This window comes from Eretmochelys imbricata, chromosome 3 (assembly GCF_965152235.1).
Source record: "Eretmochelys imbricata isolate rEreImb1 chromosome 3, rEreImb1.hap1, whole genome shotgun sequence".
NCBI lineage: Eukaryota > Metazoa > Chordata > Testudines > Cheloniidae > Eretmochelys > Eretmochelys imbricata.
The window spans coordinates 18,450,633-18,469,300 of NC_135574.1; the positions used below are offsets into that span (position 1 = coordinate 18,450,633).

Below are 18,668 nucleotides of genomic sequence, written 5' to 3' on the forward strand. Positions count from 1 at the left end.
GTGCTCCTGCGGGAGGGGTTAACTTGCTGCTGCTCCACCCCTAGCCACTGCTCTGGCAGCAGGCAACCATGGCTTCAGTGGGCCCAGGGCTGGCTACTGGTCAGCTGATTCAGGGATCACTGCTCCGGGACTGGCTGCTGCTCCAGTGGCCCTGGGGCTGACCGCTGGTCAGCTGTTCTGGTGGGCGGCCCCGAGGCTGACAGCTGTTCCAGCCCTGCCTAGAAGAAGTTACAGAGATCATCTTGCCACCTGGAACAGTGTTCCTGTGAATCTTTACTTTAGGAATTTGCCAGTTCATTTCAAATCTCAACTGAAAACGTATCCAGTTTTCACGTCTATACTTCTTAATTTCTCTCTCCTTCAGTTCTGTATTGAGTCTGTGAGTATATTCAATTCCATTAAGTATTTTGGTAAACATTATTAATTACTTTTATAGTGCCTAAAGAACCATCTAAAATGGGGCTCCATAGTGCTAGGCACTGGACAGATAGCATACATACAATAGATTTCTATGCAAAATAAAACTCTATCAGTAATATAAAACCTTTTGATACTGTACTTTAAGGAAAGTGTAAGAACTGAAACTGTGCTAAGGGAAGATGACAGTCATAATGTTAACTTTAAAATACTGAATTTTTGGTGTTCAAATACAAGCTTACCACAAAATAATATATATTTATGTAAAAGTAACTAGCCCAAATGGCACAGAAGTACAGTTAGTAAAATAACATTAGTAGGGACTTAAAACGGGTATCCCTTACTACAGTAAATGTCAGGATGCACATTCATGGGGAAACTGACTCTGGATCTTAGTATCATTTGGTTTCTTATCCTTGCTAAGTAATCTGATCATTGAATTCTTGTTTGTAAAAATGTTGTTTCCTGCATTTTGAAGTAGTAATACAAATTTCTCTTAGCTCTCAAAAGCCATTCCCTTCGAGGGGAAAAAAAGGGAGATGGGGACCATGCTTGCATAAACGGAGATATAGAAGTGAGAAAAAGTTGTCGGTCCAGGAAAAACAGATTTGAAACTTTGAATCAGAGTTTATTGTTTGATCAGCTAGTAAACAGGTATGTGTGGATACTTCAGTTGTACACATCACAAAGCATCCTGATGTTTTTTTAAAAATAGTTAGAACTGCAATACATGGCTTTCTATCTAAACGTCATTTAAATAAGTGATCAACCGTATCAACAATGGTTGGAAGTTAAGTACATCTTGCTTGAATGGCTGAATTATAAAATGTCAACAAGTTCGTAGCTGTTTCTTTACCACTTGTTAATAATGAAATACTGCATACAGGACTAGTGTCACTTTTTGACTTTACAGTGCAGATAAAGTTGATCAGAGAGGAAGGCACAGTCTGTTGATCTGAACACAGGAGTGGGAGCCAGGAATTCCTGTCTTTGAAAGTGGTTTCCTCTGTGGCTTTGGGCAAGTCACTTAACCTCTCTGTTGCACTTTTCTCTTCTGTAAAATGGGTATAATATCTACCTTTTGAGAGATACTGAGTATCTGTGGTTGCAAAATGTTCTAAACATGAAAAATGTTCTGTAATTGCTAAGTATGATCTTTATTACTGATAAAAAATGTATTCTGCTGAACTTTAGTTTTTCACAGAAACTGCTTTTTTCAATGTGCTCAGTAACCAGGTAGTTACTGAGTACAGTGGAAAAAAAATTATAAGTTTCTCTTGAGTTACTTTTTCCCTGGTTGCTTTCCTAATACTATATTGAGGAGGAAGAGGAGTTGAATAAAAAAGGAGTTCAAATGCAATTTACTATAAAGATGGTAATATAAGATCGTGATACTGATGCCTGCATTTGTGTTTACATTGATCCAAAGTGTCCAAAATTATGAACAATGAATTGAATGTATCCAGATCAGATACATTGTGCATCAGAAATACTTAGTAGTATTGATTATAAATTCAAAGGGAGAAAAAGCCTTTGGGTGACATTCTTTCACTATTAATGTTAATGGCAAAACCTTCATCAATTTTTCTTATTTTTTATTTTGTATATTAACAGTTCCATTCCATGTAATAGAAATCGTATAAGGCCTTTTGCACCTTAAATAGAGAGAAACTTAGTATTTACACAAGTATACAATAATAAATTGATCCATGGAAGTCCCTAAAGCTGTATTGACAAGACTTACCATAAAGTTGAAGAAAGCGATTAGTGGCATCAGTCACATATTGTGTTTGATGCTTTTCTACTCTTTATTTCCATCTTCTGTTTTGTCAATTGGTAGTGTTGGTTCAAGTCTCTTATTATCTCATTTAGGTTCAAACTTCTGTTTTTCTTACGTTTAAATGCGTAACCTATTTGTTAGTTGTCCTGTCAAAACTCTGCATGATATTAAGCTTTTGTCCTTTTTCCTCCTCTCTGTTTTCCTTATTATAACATCTTGATTTTGAGTTTAATTTTGACTCTTGTTGAAGGGGTTTCTCCCTTCCTTAGTGTGACAACTTTATATACATACCTTCAGGTTTGGTGGCAGGGAACGACCATCTTCCAACAATTCCCTAAAGTTCCACCAGACTTCTAAATACAGTACAGACCCGTTTATGCGCGGATGTCAGGAGTCAAGCCATCATGACCGCGTGTTAACGGAAAGCGCGTTAAGAGGGCCATGCTGAAAAAAGTGTCTATGATTCACTTAACAGAAAATAATGGCGTTATTTTTGCTCTTTCTGGCTCGTATTTTTTTTCTTTCTTTTGAAGTCTGTCATTCGCTGCAGATGAATGATTTCTATATTTTCCCACTTTTTGCTCCTCCTCCATAAATCTTACAATAGTTTCTACAGCATTAAGGGCTTTTGTGGCTGAAATTTTGACCTTTTCAACGATGTCCTCGCCATCACTTTCGTGGTCCGACGTAGCCTCGCAGCCTGTTAATATTTCTTCCTCGGACAGAAATTCTGAAGTCGGGCAATCTTCATCCATCTCCAGCGACTCGGTAATGATTTCCGGCGATGTATCCAAACTAAAATCTTTTATCATTTGAAAGAGAAGTTTTCCTTTATTCTCTTTTTGTCTGCGTGCGTGTTTGTAGGGCGTCTTCTTCCGAAAATCCTTCAAAGTCTGGCTCTGAATGAGTGCCACTGCTGGAGTTTTCTGAGTCTGAGCCGTCTTTGACAGAAAAGGCATCACCAAGACCTTCATCCAGCAGTTTTCAATGGACTTTTGTTTTACTCCATCCCAAGCTTTTTTAACTAAATAATTTCCTTCATGTTTAACTGTTTCAGGAATTCGGAAATGCCTGAAGACATACAAGACACTATGGCCGAAATCAGCTCCCGTCGATAATTGTTTTTAAAATTCTGAATAATGCCTTGGTCTAAAGGTTGAATTTTTGATGTTGTGTTGAATGGTAGGTATAGCACTTGAATTTTTCCATCGCTCGATACCAGTGATTCGGCTGGAGGATGGGCTGGACAATTGTCAAGTAGCAAAAGTGCTTTGGCTTCGAGTGTCTTCGACCACAGATGCTTACGAACAGCTGGAACAAAGCTGTTGTGGAACCAGTCATCGAAAATGTGTCTTGTAATTCAAGCATTTTTGCTGTTAGCGTATATTACTGGCAGTTTGGCTCTACTGAGGTGATTAAAGCAGCGAGGGTTATGAAAGCGGCCAGCGAGAAGAGGAGCAAGCTTATGGTTGCCCATCTTATTATTACGAAAAAGAAGAGTGACACGATCTTCAATTTTTTTTAAATCCAGCTGTTTTCTCTGTATCGTAATTAAAGGCTGAAGTCTTATCAGGTAGCAGTTTTGCAAATAAAGCTGTTTCATCACAATTATAAAGTTGTTCTTCGTGGTAGTCTTCATTTTGTAAAATAGATTTTAACTCGGCGGGAAATGCATTTGCAGCTGATTCATCGGCTGATCGGCTTTCTCCAGAAATCGATACCTGCGCTATGCCATGATGCTTTTTAAAACGACTTATAAACCCCTTGCTGGCTTGGAATGATTCATCCCCTGTAAAATTTCCAAATTTTGTTGCTTGGGCTTGAAGAAGTGGCCCACTTAGCAGCATTCCTTTCAGCTTTTTCTGAGCAAACCATGTGTGCATGGCTTTGTCGAATAGCGCACACGTTTTCGCTTAAGCCCTGTGACAGAATCGATATTTTGTACAAAGCCATTCAGCTTAGATTTGTTTTTTAGCCATCCTCAGAGAGTAGATTCAGCAATCCCAATATCTTTTGAAACTTTGGCCTCAGTTTCTCTGCTCTTTACTCGATCTATTGCGGCTAGCTTTTCTCCTACAGTGTAGGAATGCTGATGCTTGCCCTCTGCCATTATATTAGGCCTACGGTTAAAACTTTCTAATGTAGTATATGTATTACTATATAACTGCTATATAGTCTATATCTCTCTAGTGTGACCATGACTAAGCGTGTGTGATTGGTAAATATTGGTAAAGACGTACAACCCATTTCCGCTCTGCACTTCCTGTCGATTTCTATGTCAGTGAGTTAGTGAGCAAATCTGTAGCGCTACATATAGAAAGTTCCTGTTCCGGGTGTTAACGAGTCTTGCGTGTTAAATAGGTAGCACTGGGAGGCATGGCGCTACCGTGCGTTAAGCGGATTCGCGTGTAAATGGGTCTGTACTGTAGTTATCTTTACCTCCATTGATTTCAGGATTTCACACTTTAGATTTACCTTTAAAGTGCTGAGTGGAAATGACTGAAAGTTGATACCATTTCCAACTGTTATGCAGCTTTAGTACATTTCCAGCGGACAAATATCCACGGTACACAAACCTTTATCACAGCTAGCAATAATTTGACAGTCATGACAAATAAGTAGATGAGTGATTTGGCCTGGCTGATGACTTGTCATCTCCTTCCTGAGAAGTGGCCCGTCCTGCTCAGTCCATAGCAGCATCAGTTTAACACTTTAAAGGCATTTAAGGTAAAAGTCCTCTTGAAGAGCTTGCAGTCTAATTATACAATGGTTAAGTTAAGTGATGCAACAGAGGCAAATTAATGAGTAGTGGAGTTCTATATATGTCTCTTTCATTTCATATCTTTGGTTATTTTAAAAAAAATCTCTTTATTTGTTAGCCCTTGCCTCAGAGAAATGTTGCAGTTTTATAGAGCTTACAGGACTGAGGAACATTTACAGGAGTGCAGTGTTGCTACTTGTGCTACTCTGGTTATGTGGATGAAAAGCTTCAGGCTCACAGGCTGTCAGACTGGTACTTTTCCGAAGTATACCATTCAGACTCGCCAGATTTAAAAATTAACCCCCACAACTGACAAAGAGAACGCACATTTTAAATTAAATGTGGTATTAGAGTTTGATTCAAAGCCCATAAAATAATCATTTTTTTTCTTATGCAGACTCTTTGTATATTTTTACCCTCTTCTTTCAGTTTTCTTTATTATGGATGACTATTTTTAGTTTAATTGATGGATTCAAGGAGTTGCAGGAGAGACTGAAATCAAATTGTAGTTAATCTGTAGATTTTATTCCATATTTAATTCAAAGAAATTATAATTTGAGTGTAGTGTGCTACATAGAATTATTTATATGTGTAAAACTTCTGAAGCTCTTCTATTTTAAGTCTGAATATTTGTCTTATGTTAAATATTTTGTATATTTAGTACTGCTGAAGCTGTACTACAAGAAATGGACAATATTAACATCAGGCGGAATAGGCGGTCTGGAGAAGTAGAACGGCTGCGAATGTGGACAGACACAGAATTTGTAAGTTCAGAATCTGTCAAATTTTGGATAAAAGTAACATCCAGTCACTATATGTATATTTTTATAACTCTCCATAGGTCAGTTGCCTACAGTATGTTAAAATTCTAAAGAATTTTTCAACTCCAACTTTCAATGCTGACTGTTATAAATAAACACTGACACTAGCTAGGTGTATTTAACTTTAGAAAGAAATTAATATGTCATCCTGTTTGGTCAATGGGGAATTGACTGACGCATTCTCATATCGTGCTAGTGTTGTTAAATTTGGAGGGGAAGCATGGTTTAGTGGTCCAAAAACAGGACTAGGCACCGTGATGGCCTGAGTTCTAAACACAGGCTTTGCAGTTGACACAATCTGTGGCCCCAGGAGAGTCATTCCTCAATCCTCCTTATTTGTAAAATGTGAATACTTAACCTACCTCTCAGGGTTATTTGTTGGTAAAGCACATGGAAGATGGAAAGCACTACTTTCCATTGATTAATGAGCAAATTCATTTTGTTCTAGGAAAACATGGACATGTATTCTCGAGTGAAGAGAAGGCGGAAATCACTGAGAAGAAATAGCTATGGAATTCAGAACCACCACGAAGTGTCCACTGAAGGGGAAGAAGAAGGTATGGATTGTACAGATTAACTATAGGGCTTCATTTGAAACTTACCGTGTAGAAGAAATGACTGCTTAAAATAGCTGGTGTATTGATACAAATATTGCACAGTACTACTGTACTGTAGTACAGAGAATTAGTAATAATTTGCTTTTGCTTAATAGAAAATGAACAGGGCCATTGGAAATACGCAATATAGAAATTCTGCTCTTTAGCAAAGATTTATGGTGTCCGCAGGTTTTCAGTATATTGCTGAAAAGGATCTGAGAGTTATAGTGGATCACAAATGAACTAAAGCTTACGTTTAAAAGAAAAAAAAGTTTGTTAAATTGGCATTACAAATATGGAACAATTGAAACCAGATTTTCTGTATCTTAGAACTGAAACAGTTGCTTTGGGTAGTGTAAATTCTGAAACTCAGTGGAGGCAATTTAAATAATATTAACTGTTATAGTAGTGATTATTTTAGAAGAAACATCCAGCTGATATCTCTAGCCTGTGTGTTTAGGTTTCTTTCAAAGAGCTTTTAATAGGAATTAGGCTGCAAATTTTGAAGTTGTAATTATTTTAGTATTTTATCAAAAATTTGATTTCTTTTGATTATCATAGGAATTTTCGGAGAATGAAAAGAAGAGCAAAGGTATTCTAGGTTTTTGGAAATCATAGAATTGTATGGTCAGAAGGGATCTAGTGAGGTCATCAAGACCAATCCCCTGTTCTGAGGCGAGACCAAGTAAATTTAGACCATCCCCAACAAGTGTTTGTCCAGTGTGTTCTTAAAAACCTCCAAATGATGCGGATTTCACAACAGCTCTTGGGAGGCTATTTCAGAGCGTAACTACCCTCATAGTTAGAAAGATTTTCCTAATATTTACCCTAAATTTCCCTTGCTGCAGCTCTTACTTCTTGTTCTACTTCAGTGGACATGGAGAACAATTGATCACTGTTAACATAACATATTTGAAGACTGTTATTAGGTCCCTGCTCAGTCTTCTTTTCTCAAGACTCAACATACCCAATTCTCTTAATCTTAGAGGAAAGGTTTCTAAACCTTTTATCATTTTGTTTGCTGTCCTCTGGACACTCCAGTTTGTTGACGTATTTCCTAAGTGTTGTGCCCAGAATTGAACGCTGTACTGCAGGTGCGGTCTCACCAATGCTGAATAGAGCAGGACAGTTACCTCCTGTATCTTACATTCAGTACCCTTGTTAATACACTCAGAGTATTAGCCTTTTTTGCAACTGCAGCACATGGTTGACTCATATTCAGTTTTTGATCCACTATAACTCTCAGATCCTTTTCAGCTGCTGGCACGGAGTTACAGTTTCAGTACTCTGAATGAAGCCAGTCAGGACACTAGTGTAATGTGTCTCCCCTCAGGGTGCACACTGACCAGGGCAAGAAGCCTCCCTGGCTTCAGCATTTCCTGGGTTTGATGTTGGAGCAGTCAGAATCCCTGTTCACCCTGTGAGCTTCCCACAGTGAGTCTACCTGGGTGGGACACCTGGGGAAGCCTTACACACCCACAAAGGGCCATGTACCCCAACTTTGCAGTCAGCAGTGACTCTCTGCTAGTGTTGTAAAACAGAAGGGTTTATTAGTCTTCGGGAACACAGCGTAGAACAGATCTTGTTAACACAGAAGCCAGGAAGTTATAGCAAAGTCCATCTTGAGGGGCTCCAGAGCCCTGGGCTCTTCTTCTGACTCCCAAGCCAGCAGACGGACTCCTTCCAGCAGCCCAGCCTCAGTCATGCTCAGCCACCCCACCTCCATGCTTTGTCTCTTTCCCAAGCAAACAGGTCACCTAGTCTCTCTGTTCTCCAACACCTTTGTCTGGCTCCTTGTAGAAGATGGGCTCTGGCCATCGGTTGCGATGATACAAAGTGTTGGCCATTCTTTGTGCCCAGGCAGCCATTCGGTAGTCTAGGGGTCGCTGCAATGATCACACACGCTTATCCTTCCACCTAGATACTTGAGTAATACATTGGGAAAATTGAAGCGCGCACACAGTATTCAGAGAAAACATTAAGAATATTCTTACTTTATCCCAGCAGTACTACTATCTAGCCATTTTGTAGCTGTGAATTTTATTTTTCCTTTCTAAAGCAAGTATGTTGCGCTTACCTTTATTAAATTTCCTCTTGCTGAATTCAGAAAAAATTTCCAATTTGTCAAAGTCGTTTTGAATTCTAACCCAGTCTTTTAAAGTGCTTGGAACCCCTCACAGCTTGCTTTTAGCTGCATATTTTATAAGCATACTCTCTGCTCCATTATCCAAGTAATTAATGAAAATATGGAATACTACCAGACCCGGTACTGACCTGTGGGGGGACCCCATTTCATATGCCTTCCCAGGGAACCATTGATAACTCTTTGACTATGGTCTTTCAACCAGTTGTGCACCCACTGTATAGTAATGTCATGTAGACCACTTTTCCCTAGTTTGCTTATGAGAATGTCATGTGGGACTGTGAAAAGTGTTACTGAAATCAAGATATATCACATCTTCTGCTTCCCCCCATCCATTGGGCCACTAACCCGGTCAAAGAAGGAAATTGGATTGATTTGGCATGATTTGTTCTTGGTGAATCCATGCTGGCTATTCCTTATAACCTTATCATTCTCTGGGTGCTTACAAACTGATCGTTTAAAAAATTTTTCAAATATCTCTCCAGGTATGAAAGTTAGGCTGACTGGTCTATAAATCTCCAGATCCTATTTGTTCCACTTTTAAAAGATAGATACTATGTTTGCCAGTCTGCTGGGACCTCACCTGTCCTCCATGAGTTCTTGAAGATAATTCTTAACGGTTCTAAGATTGTTTCATCTAGTGCCTTAAGTACCCTAGGATGAATTTTATCAGGCCCTGCCAACTAGAATACATTTAATTTATCTAAATATTCTTTAAACTGTTCGTTTTCTGTTTTGGCTTGCATTCCCTCCCTGTTTTTTTAATATTAATTGTGCTAATTGTCTACTCCTCATTAACCCTTTAATGAACACTTCAGCTTTCTTGATGTGTAATCAGTTATTAACTCTTTCCTCGCTACTCTTTCCCTCATCATTCTCTTGTTCCTAATGTATTTTAAAAAAACCCTTGTCTTATTGTCTTCTTTGTCCATTGCAAGGTGTAACTCATTTTGTCTTAGCCTTTCTGATTTTGTTCCAACATGCTTGTGCTATTCTTTTGTGCTCCATCCTAGCAATTTTGTCCATGTTTTCACGTCTTATAGGATTCCTTTGTGATTTGCATGTCATTTAAGAGCTCCTGATGGAGCCATATTGGCATCTTACTATTCTTCCTATCTTTCTTTTGCATCGGGATGATTTGTAGTTGTGCCAGTAATGTTGACTCCTTTAGAAACTGCCAGGTCTACTGACTTCCCTTTTCCCTTAGATTTTCATCTCATGGAACCTTACCTATTAATTCTCTGAGTTTGTTAAAATCTGCTTTTTTGATTTTCACTATCCTAATTCTGCTGCTCTCACTCCTCCCTTTCTCCTTAGAATAATGAAATCTATCATTTCATGATCACTTTCACCAGAATTGCCTTCCACCTTAGGATTTGCAATGAATTTCTCCCTGTTGGTCAGAATTAAGTCAAAAATAGCTGCCCATCTGGTTATTCATCCTTTTTGTCCCCCCGCCCCGCCAAAAAAAAAAAAAAAAAAAGTTGTTGTTCCCTGTGCATGCCAAGAACTTATTGGACATTTTGTGTTTTGCTGTATTACTTTTCAAACAGACTCTGAGTACTTAAAGTCCCTCACTACTTCTGGGTCTTATGTTTTAGATATTTCTGTTATTCTTCAAATGCTTCATCCACCTCCTCTTTTTGTTTTGGTGTCTACTGTAGACCCCCTTCCATGATATCATCCATATTTTTTCCCCTTTTGTATTTACCCAGAGACTTTCAACTGATCTGTCTCTCAACCTCCTCCTTGACCTCAGAACAAGTGTATGTATTCTTGCAACACCTCCTCCCTTTTTCTCTGCCTTGTCTTCCTAGTTGTACTGCTCTATACCAATATTCCAGTCATGAGTTTTATCCCACCAAGTCACTATGCTGCCAGTTAAGTCATAATTTAGCCTGTGTATTTATATTTCCAGTTCTTCCTGTTTATTGCCCATACCCTTGGCATTTGTGTTGACATCTGAGATATTAAGCAGATTCCTATGCTGATTATTCTCTTGTTGCACCTGAGATCCTACTGTAATTTTCCATGCCTCCCGCCCATGAAGTTCCCCCAGACATCTAGCCTTCTGTTACAGTTGCCTTTTTTATGCTTACCTGTGGGCTTTTGTCACCTGTCTTCTTTGAACCTACTTTAGAGCTTTCCTCGCTTAATTATTTAGCATGTGCATAGTCGTCTAGCCAAGCAATGGCATTTCAGTGGCTTGATGCAGTTCTTCTAGGCCATCACTGAACCTAGTCAGCAGGCATTCATCGACAATGTGCATCATCTGTGTTGTGACGCAGCTGCACAAAGGGCTGTCATGAAGGCCCCAGTGGTACTATTTGGCTGCACAAAGGTCTTGCCCAGTCCGGAACCTGTTCAACAGGGACCATCGGTGATGGGGCAGGTCAAAACCAGGAGGGCAAATTGTGGGGTTAGCAACAAGGGACTGGTTGGGGATTATAATAGATATTCATTCCTCTCGCCAGAGTGTTTCCGCCCTCACATCCTGGCGTGGCAGATGAGACCATAATGGGTGACGTGACAGCAACGTGCAGCTGGTGGCTTAAAAAGGTCATTGTGCAGAGGCAGGCTTGGGTTGGCGCGTTCTTTCTCCAGCAACTTGTCAGTGGCAACCTCTCGTCTGATATGAGGAGGAGCAATACTGCTCAGAACTGGAAGCCATGGGAGTGGAGTCGGACGCAGGGTGCTGGAGATGATACTCATGGTAGCATGTAGTTGTGTATTCACCAGTTTGGTGTGTGACGATCAACTCCAAACTGGTGCTCAGTACTTGGCCACCGAATGTGAGGTGGCAAGAGCTGACATCCGCAAAGTTAGATCACCCCATGATGGACCTGCCAGTTTGCTAAGAAGATTGTTGCACGTCTTAACTTTAGCTGCTGTCGTCTTCACGTGGACATGGTAACTCAGTGTGCGGTCTAAAGTCACATCTAGATAGACTGGTTCTACTTCATTCTTCACCTTCTGATCATTCAGATAAACGTTCAGTTCTCGGGTTGCACTGGCGTGATGAAGATGGAACAAACTGGAGACTGTTTTTATGATGCTTGGCTGGAGATGCCAAGTCTTACAGTGGTCAGCTAACTTTGTCATGTCCCGGTTTCAGGTGGCATCAGGCTCGTGGAATGTCCGGGCCTGGGTACCGCAACTGATGTTGTCTGCGTAAATGAACTTTTGTGACTCTGTTGTTGGCGGGTCATTGATGTAAACTTAGGTTGAACAGGGTTGGAGAAAGCACAGAGACCTGGGAGTTTAACCCATTGCCTTGTCTCCAAGCACTCCTCTTCTCCCCCATATGGACTCTGAATTGCCTATCACGGAGGAACAGTTCAGTGATGCCTGTAACCCAAGGTAGCAGGACCTGTGATATCTTCACGAGCAGGCCAGTGTGCCATACCATATAGAATGTTGCTGTTAGATCGATGAAAACAGTGCCTGTTTTCAAGTTTCTCTGGAAGCCATTTTCAACAAATGTGGTCATCATGAGTACTTGGTCGCATGTGCTATGGCCTCGGCGAAAGCCAGCTTGGTCAGGGCTCAGAATTCTCTCCATGTTGGGTAATATGTGCTGTAGGTGTGTGGGTGAGTTGGGGCTTGAAGCGGCTCCTTCCCTTCTTGGTAGGTGGACCCCATCTCCTTCCAGCAGTCCTCCTTCGTGGAATAGCATTCATGGTTGAGAAAGCTTCCTGGTTGCACAGATGGTGTCAACATGCATTCATCTTCAGGATGCATGTCCCCCTGTCTGGGACCTTACCCTCAGCCATGAAGATGGACAAGAACACAATCTTCATCCTTGCTCCCAGAGCCCTGTAGTCACTGCTGATCTGCTCAGGGTCAGACATGGTAGTATCATTAGTGCCCACGTGGACGAGTGACATGGGGTAGTGGTCAATGTTAATCAATAGCAATAAGACAGAAGTGATCCAGAAATACCATCTGGCTAACTCGCTTTGCATCACCAGCCATGTGTCTTACCAGCCATTTAGAGCTTGCATGCTTGTTAAATCCTGGGCCTTACACACAGCTGTAATGGGTGACTCAACCCATCACACTCAGCTGTCTGTAATCACTGGCCTGTTCACAAAAAACGGAACTGCTCTTTCTCTTCAAAGAGCCTAGGTAGAGCCCTTCAAAAAGCCCTGCTAGAAAGCAGGTGCTCACTCACCTAACTGCAGGGCAACCTTCTTCAGACATTCAGCAACCAAACTTAGATTTCAAAACACAGCATCCAACCCAGAGTCCTACCACTCTCGCGAACAAGTTCCCAGTACAGAAAGTCCTTCTCTTTTGTCCCTTTCCCCACCAAAGTTAATCAGTAGCAGTAAGACAGAAGTGCCCCACAAATACTTACCAGCTGGCTAACTTCTTTAGTCTCCCAGCTGCTTTCATTTTACCAGCCACATATCTCAAGTAGGTAAGGGATTATTATTATTAAAATGAAAAACAAAACAACCCCCGAACTGGGTAAAATAAACTAATTTTATGTAAAACTACTTTGTAAATATGTAGAAATCTACTACATTTATTATTATTATATCCTGCTGATTTTTCAAAACAAAAAAAATCCTATAGAAGCCAGTAGGCAATTTGGCAAAACATCCCACAGATTTCCCCCAGTGGTGGTTCTAATTAATGAAGAAAATGATCCTTATGCATTTAGAATTTATTTTTGGGGAGAGCGTGGGAGGGGCAAGGTTGCTCTGAAAAATAAAGAAATAGAACTGTTCAAAATGTGTTTTGCTTTTTCTTTTTAGAATCTCAAGAGGAAGATGGAGATATAGAAGTAGAAGAGGCAGAAGGAGAAGAAAATGATCGACCTTATAATCTAAGGCAAAGAAAAACTGTGGAAAGGTACCAGGCACCTCCAATAGGTAAGGAATCAGGACCATAGATGACCTTTCTACTCGTATTGATTTTAATGTCTCTTTTAGTGGACTTGCTCTTTGGTAGAGCTCAAAGATACCATACATTTTTCACTGTTAAGTTTTGTAATTGTTTTGCCTTGGTTTCTCTGGGTTACTGAATAAACATTGTCAGATTGTTAAAGCATGCAGTTGGACATGAGGAAATGAAGGTTTTTATTCTAGAACCTGCCACAGACTTGTTAAGTGACTCGCCAAAGGTCACACGCTTCTGCTCTGTTGTGTTGCCTTGGTCGGAACAATGGACAAGGGGAGAGAATTTGGATAATTGCTTTTCATCCCTAAAGGAGCTTCTATGCAGAGTTCCATGGGGTTGCATCATGCTTCCCCTTTTGTTCAACTTGTATACGGGGCATCTGAGAAGGTTAATGAAACATAGACTGTGGTATATTCAGTGTGGTGGTGTTACCAGTTCTATAACTCTCTAATCTGACCTACCTACTGCTCTTGCATGCCTGGCTTAGAGTCTGGCGTAGATGAGGACATAGATAAGAGCTAACTGGTTAAAGCTCAATTTAGATAAGGAAATAGTGATGCTGGTAGGTTGGGGAAATCAGAATGGAAGATATGGTGATGGTTAAGTTTGTTCCTCTTAGTGAGTTTGTGTGCCCACCATTCATAACTAGAGTGTGTAACTGGGGATAGTGTTGAGTCCGTTGGTGCTGTTAGTTTATCACAAGCAGCATTTTCCAGTCTTCGTCTAGATAAGAGATTGCAGCTATTTCTTTTGGATGTAGATCTTGCTGCTGTTCATGCATTTATCACTTCACAATTAAACTACCACTGTGCACTGCACATAAGGGTACACCTTAAAACAACATGGAAACTGAAGTTGTTGCAGAATGTGGTGGCATGAATTCTGCCTATTTGAAAAACCATCTCTCTATCTCTGCTATATTGTGACAGCTGCAATCAGCTGAGGAGTTTGAAAAGAGATGGAACTGGTAATGGAGGCCCCTCATAAAGACCATGCTATCTTTTTCATTCCTTCCCTTGATCTGAAATAATCCAAATTTTCTGACAGTGAGGGCATGCTGCAAAGCCCATTTCTTCATGTGGCTTTTGGAGAGGCAGGGTCACAATAAAAGATGAGGATTGTGAGGAAGAGGGATATGTATGGGCTTATTTTCATTATGGTCTTATTTGCTGGGTTTTGGGTGAGGTGTTTCTAATTTTCGGCAAAGTCACCTAGAGCTCAAGATAGGCACTTTTTTGTATAGATTTGTCATTTAAAAAACAAAACAACAACTTATTTTCATTTAAGTAGATTGTCATGTGATTACCCTTTTTTGTATTTGGTGTTTCAAGCCTGTTACCTTTTTTGCTCAGTGCCAGCTCATCAAAAAAAGAGGGAAAATGCACTGTTTGATATTCACAGATCTCCTGCAAGAAGAAGCCATATCAGGTAAATATCACAAACTTTTTGTAGGTAGAAGACATTTGTGTTCCCTCAGCGTATTTTGTTAGCTGTTGTATTTTGAAACTTTCTGTCCCTGGGTGATACTTATTAAACCCAAAGAATCAGAAGTAAGGCTCTCATTTTGCACTGAGCTTCATGTAGGTGGACTCCTGTGTTCATCCAAAACCTATGTAAGATAGAAAAGCTCATTGCAGGTTTGGGGTCTAAGTCTTTTTTTTTTTTAAAAGATCTTCTGTTTGTAACCTGTTCTTTCTTGTATTGTCTGGAAATAATTGAAGAACAATTTAGCTGTATTTTCCTATGTTTAATAAAAAGAAATCCGTATAATAGCATTAGGGTGTTATAAATACAATGATTGCTGAATACTTTCATGGGAAGACGGTTAGTTAATCTGAATAATAGTATGAAGCAGTCTAGTGTGAAATAAAACTTTTAATTGCAGAAGTATATAGGAACATAGGAATTACGAGACTGGAACAGACCCAAGGTCCTTCTATTTCAGTATCCTGTCTCTTGTCAGTAGCTCAGCACCAGATACTTCAGAAGAAGGTGTAAGAACATTGCAGTAGGTGGATTTGGGATAACCTGACCTCACCATAGGTCTCATCCTGTTCTTAAGCCCTGAAGCACAAGGTTTAATATCCCTTCCGAGATTGTTATTCATTGCAACAAATCTAGATATTCTTGATAGCCTTATAAATATCCAGTCCCATATTGAATCTTAAGTACTTGGCGTCAACCACTTTCTGAGGCAATGAATTCCTTAGTTTGATCACATGAATATATGGGTCTTGGATTGTGCCTTAGGATCACATTCTGATTGGGAAACATATGAAAATAAACGTCATGGTTGTATCATAATGCCAAGTAGAAGTTTTGTGTGATTAGCATTCAGCTCAGGAGAGGCCCAAGACTGGAATAGCGGGTGTGATACAGGTTCTTTGAAAGAGCTGTGTATCTGTATACTGTAGCAGTCTCTAATAGTGCTATATTAGAGTATGTCTACACTGCAATACAACACCCGTGGTTGGCCTGTGTCAGCTGACTTGGGCTCGTGGGGCTCGGGTTCTCGGACTATAAAATTGCAGTGCAGATGCATGGGCTGGAGCCTTAGAGTTTGTAAAAATGAGCTTTCTATGAACTTAAATTAATAGAATTTTTTTTAAACAAAAAGGCCTCCTGTGGTGTTTGCAACCAAATATAATATCGTGATCCTGTTCTACCTTTTAAGTGAAATGAAGTAGAAACTGATTGTAGACCACATTGAAATTGGCAGTTTTCTTCTTCTTGTCCAAGCTGACAGAAGAGTAGAGTGTGAATATGGGAAACAAATAAATAATGCTTAAAATTCTTTCAGTTTGAATAATTTCCTGTGTTGTTTGTATGATGAAAAAATGTTGTTTTTAAAGACCTGATTTTAAAAAGGATTTTGTCCATTAGTTTCAGCCAAGTTATTTTATCTCTTTAAATGAAATGGTGACAAAGCATTTCCTGAACAGATGCTCTTCTTTGAGTAGTGCCCCTATGGGTGCTCCATTCTGTGTTTGCTAGCTCCCCTTATGCCTCTGATCAGAGATTTCTCATAGCAGTATCCATTTGGCCTGTGTATGTGTGCTAGTTAGGCCCGTGACCAATGTCATCGTTATGTAGCCCTGCAGTGATGAACCGCCTCAGTTCCTTCTCAACCACTTCGGTCTGAGAGGGGAGCTCTGGCAGTTATCCCCGTTGAGATTTCCTCAACTTTGCCCTCATTTCTTATTGTAGTAGTTAGTCGTAGTAGTTATTATCATTAGTTTAGTTCAGCGGTTCTCAAACTGTGGGTCGGGACCCCAAAGTGGGTCGCAACTCCCTTTGAATGGGTTTGCCAGGACTGGCTTAGACTTACTGAAGCCCAAGCCCTGACTACCCAGGGCTGAAGCCAATGCCTGGGGCTTCAGCCCTGGGTGGCAGGACTCCGGTTGCAGGCCCCCTGCCTGGGGCTGAAGCCCTTGGGCTTGGACTTTGGCCCTCGCACTCAGGGCAGTGGGGCTTGGGCTTTGGCCCTCCCACCCAGGGCAGTGGGGCTTGGGCAGGCTCAAATTTGGTCCCCCCTCCTGAGGTCGTGAAGTAATTTTTATTGTCAAAAGAGGTGCAATGAAGTTTGAGAACCCCTGGTTTAGTTATTTAGTTAGTAGTAGTAGTAGTAGTAGTAATAGTAGTAATTTTAGCTTTCTAGTTATAAATTTTTTTTAAAAAAAATCTCTATTATATATTCTATTTAGATAGATACTGGTTAGCAGTTCTTGTTCACTGGGATGTTCTACTCAGGTCTCCCAGCTTCAAATGTTGTCTGTCTCTGTTGTGCTGGGAGGTGATCCTGGTAAGTGATGGGCACTCCTGCTGCATCTGTTGCCTTGGGGAAATGCACATCTGTCTGGCACTGAAATACAGAGCCAGAAAAAACAGGGAGATAAAACTTTGTCTTCTCATGACTGAGAGCTCTTTATGTCTGGCTTCTGACCTGGGCCAAGGGTTCCCTCCTGTATACCGGTCTCCAAGCAAATCTTCTGCCTCCATGACATTGGAGCCCCACTCCTCCAGGGCATCTAAGAGGAAGATGCAAGACTCCTCACAGAAGTCCTCAAGGACCATGCCCTGGGCTCACCAGGTAGGGAATCTACCTCTAAAAAGGCGAGATGGTCGGTCTGTCTGTCTGTCGGTCTGTCTTCAGCTACTCTGGCACCATCTGCTCTCCATTCAGGTACCCATGAGGCTGCTGGTTCCTCAGGTACCCAGGGCACCGCTACACTGAAAGACTGCAAAGCTTTCTTTGATCATTGTACGGTTAACAGATTAAGGTGGCAAGAAGAACTCTTCCTCGATATTGAAGAAGCCCTATCAGGCTACGAAAACACTTCCCTTGGAGCACCTGAGACCCCCAGTACTGTTAGTGTCTTCAGCTATTATCACCTTGATGGAGACCACAGACTCAGTACCCATGACACACTCGCAGGAGTTCCATTTTCCCTGAGACCTGGCTGTATCTGAGGGGACACCCGATTCTCTACTGCTCAGCTGCAACATGCTGTCAGTACTGAGAACATAAAGATCACCGGTAACGACGGGTTCACCTCAGATCTCCAGGCGCTCCATCTTTCCAGAGTGAGTTTGAGAAAAAGGATGCTGATGAAGACCTTGCCTTGGTGTCTCAAATATCAACTCAGGGTTCTCTCAGTCCGATAGAGGCTCCTTTCCAGAAGTTTTTGATGAGACTATAACTACTCGTGGTACAAGTTTCCAACCAACATGTCGCTGGTATGAGCACCTGTGGGTGCCACCTCCACCTTATGCACCTCCTTCTTGGCCATATTAGGCTAGCCAAAGGTCCCATCGCCAACAATTCTCCAGGGCATTGAGCATCAGTAGGGGTCTGCCAAATTCATGGTCCATTTTCAATTTCACAGTTCTAGGATTTTAAAAACAGCAATTTTCATGATTTCAGCTATTTAAATCTGAAATTTCACAAAGTTGAAATTGTTGGGGTCCTGAGCCAAAAGGAAGTTTGGGGGGGTCGCAAGGTTATCGTAGGAGGGATTGCGATACTGCTCTCCATATTTCTGTGCTGCTACAGATGGCAGTGCTGGCTGGGAGCCCAGCTCGAAGGAAGAGCCACCACCAGCAGCTGCGCAGAAGTAAGAATGGCATGGTATGGCATTGCCACCCTTACTTCTGCACGGCTGCTGGCTGGGCACTGCCTTCAGAGAGCCAACAGCTGCCACTCTGCAGCCACCCAGCTCTGAAGTCAGCACAGAAATAAGGG

General features: G+C 41.0%; 1 protein-coding gene across 4 annotated transcripts in view; it reads left to right on the forward strand.

Moving 5' to 3' along the window:
* The window catches only part of ATAD2B (ATPase family AAA domain containing 2B), a 215,152-nt gene that overhangs the window by 29,932 nt on the left and 166,552 nt on the right, over positions 1-18,668 (forward strand). For all 4 annotated transcript variants that reach the window (XR_013345548.1, XM_077812465.1, XM_077812463.1 and 1 more), the window contains exons 4-8: positions 918-1,071; positions 5,620-5,722; positions 6,228-6,336; positions 13,282-13,398; positions 14,779-14,854. Coding sequence is in view for 3 of the 4 variants with exons in the window: in XM_077812465.1 (XP_077668591.1) it covers positions 918-1,071; positions 5,620-5,722; positions 6,228-6,336; positions 13,282-13,398; positions 14,779-14,854 (559 nt within the window). In the remaining variant the exon portion in view is untranslated. The remainder of the gene's footprint in view (positions 1-917; positions 1,072-5,619; positions 5,723-6,227; positions 6,337-13,281; positions 13,399-14,778; positions 14,855-18,668) is intronic.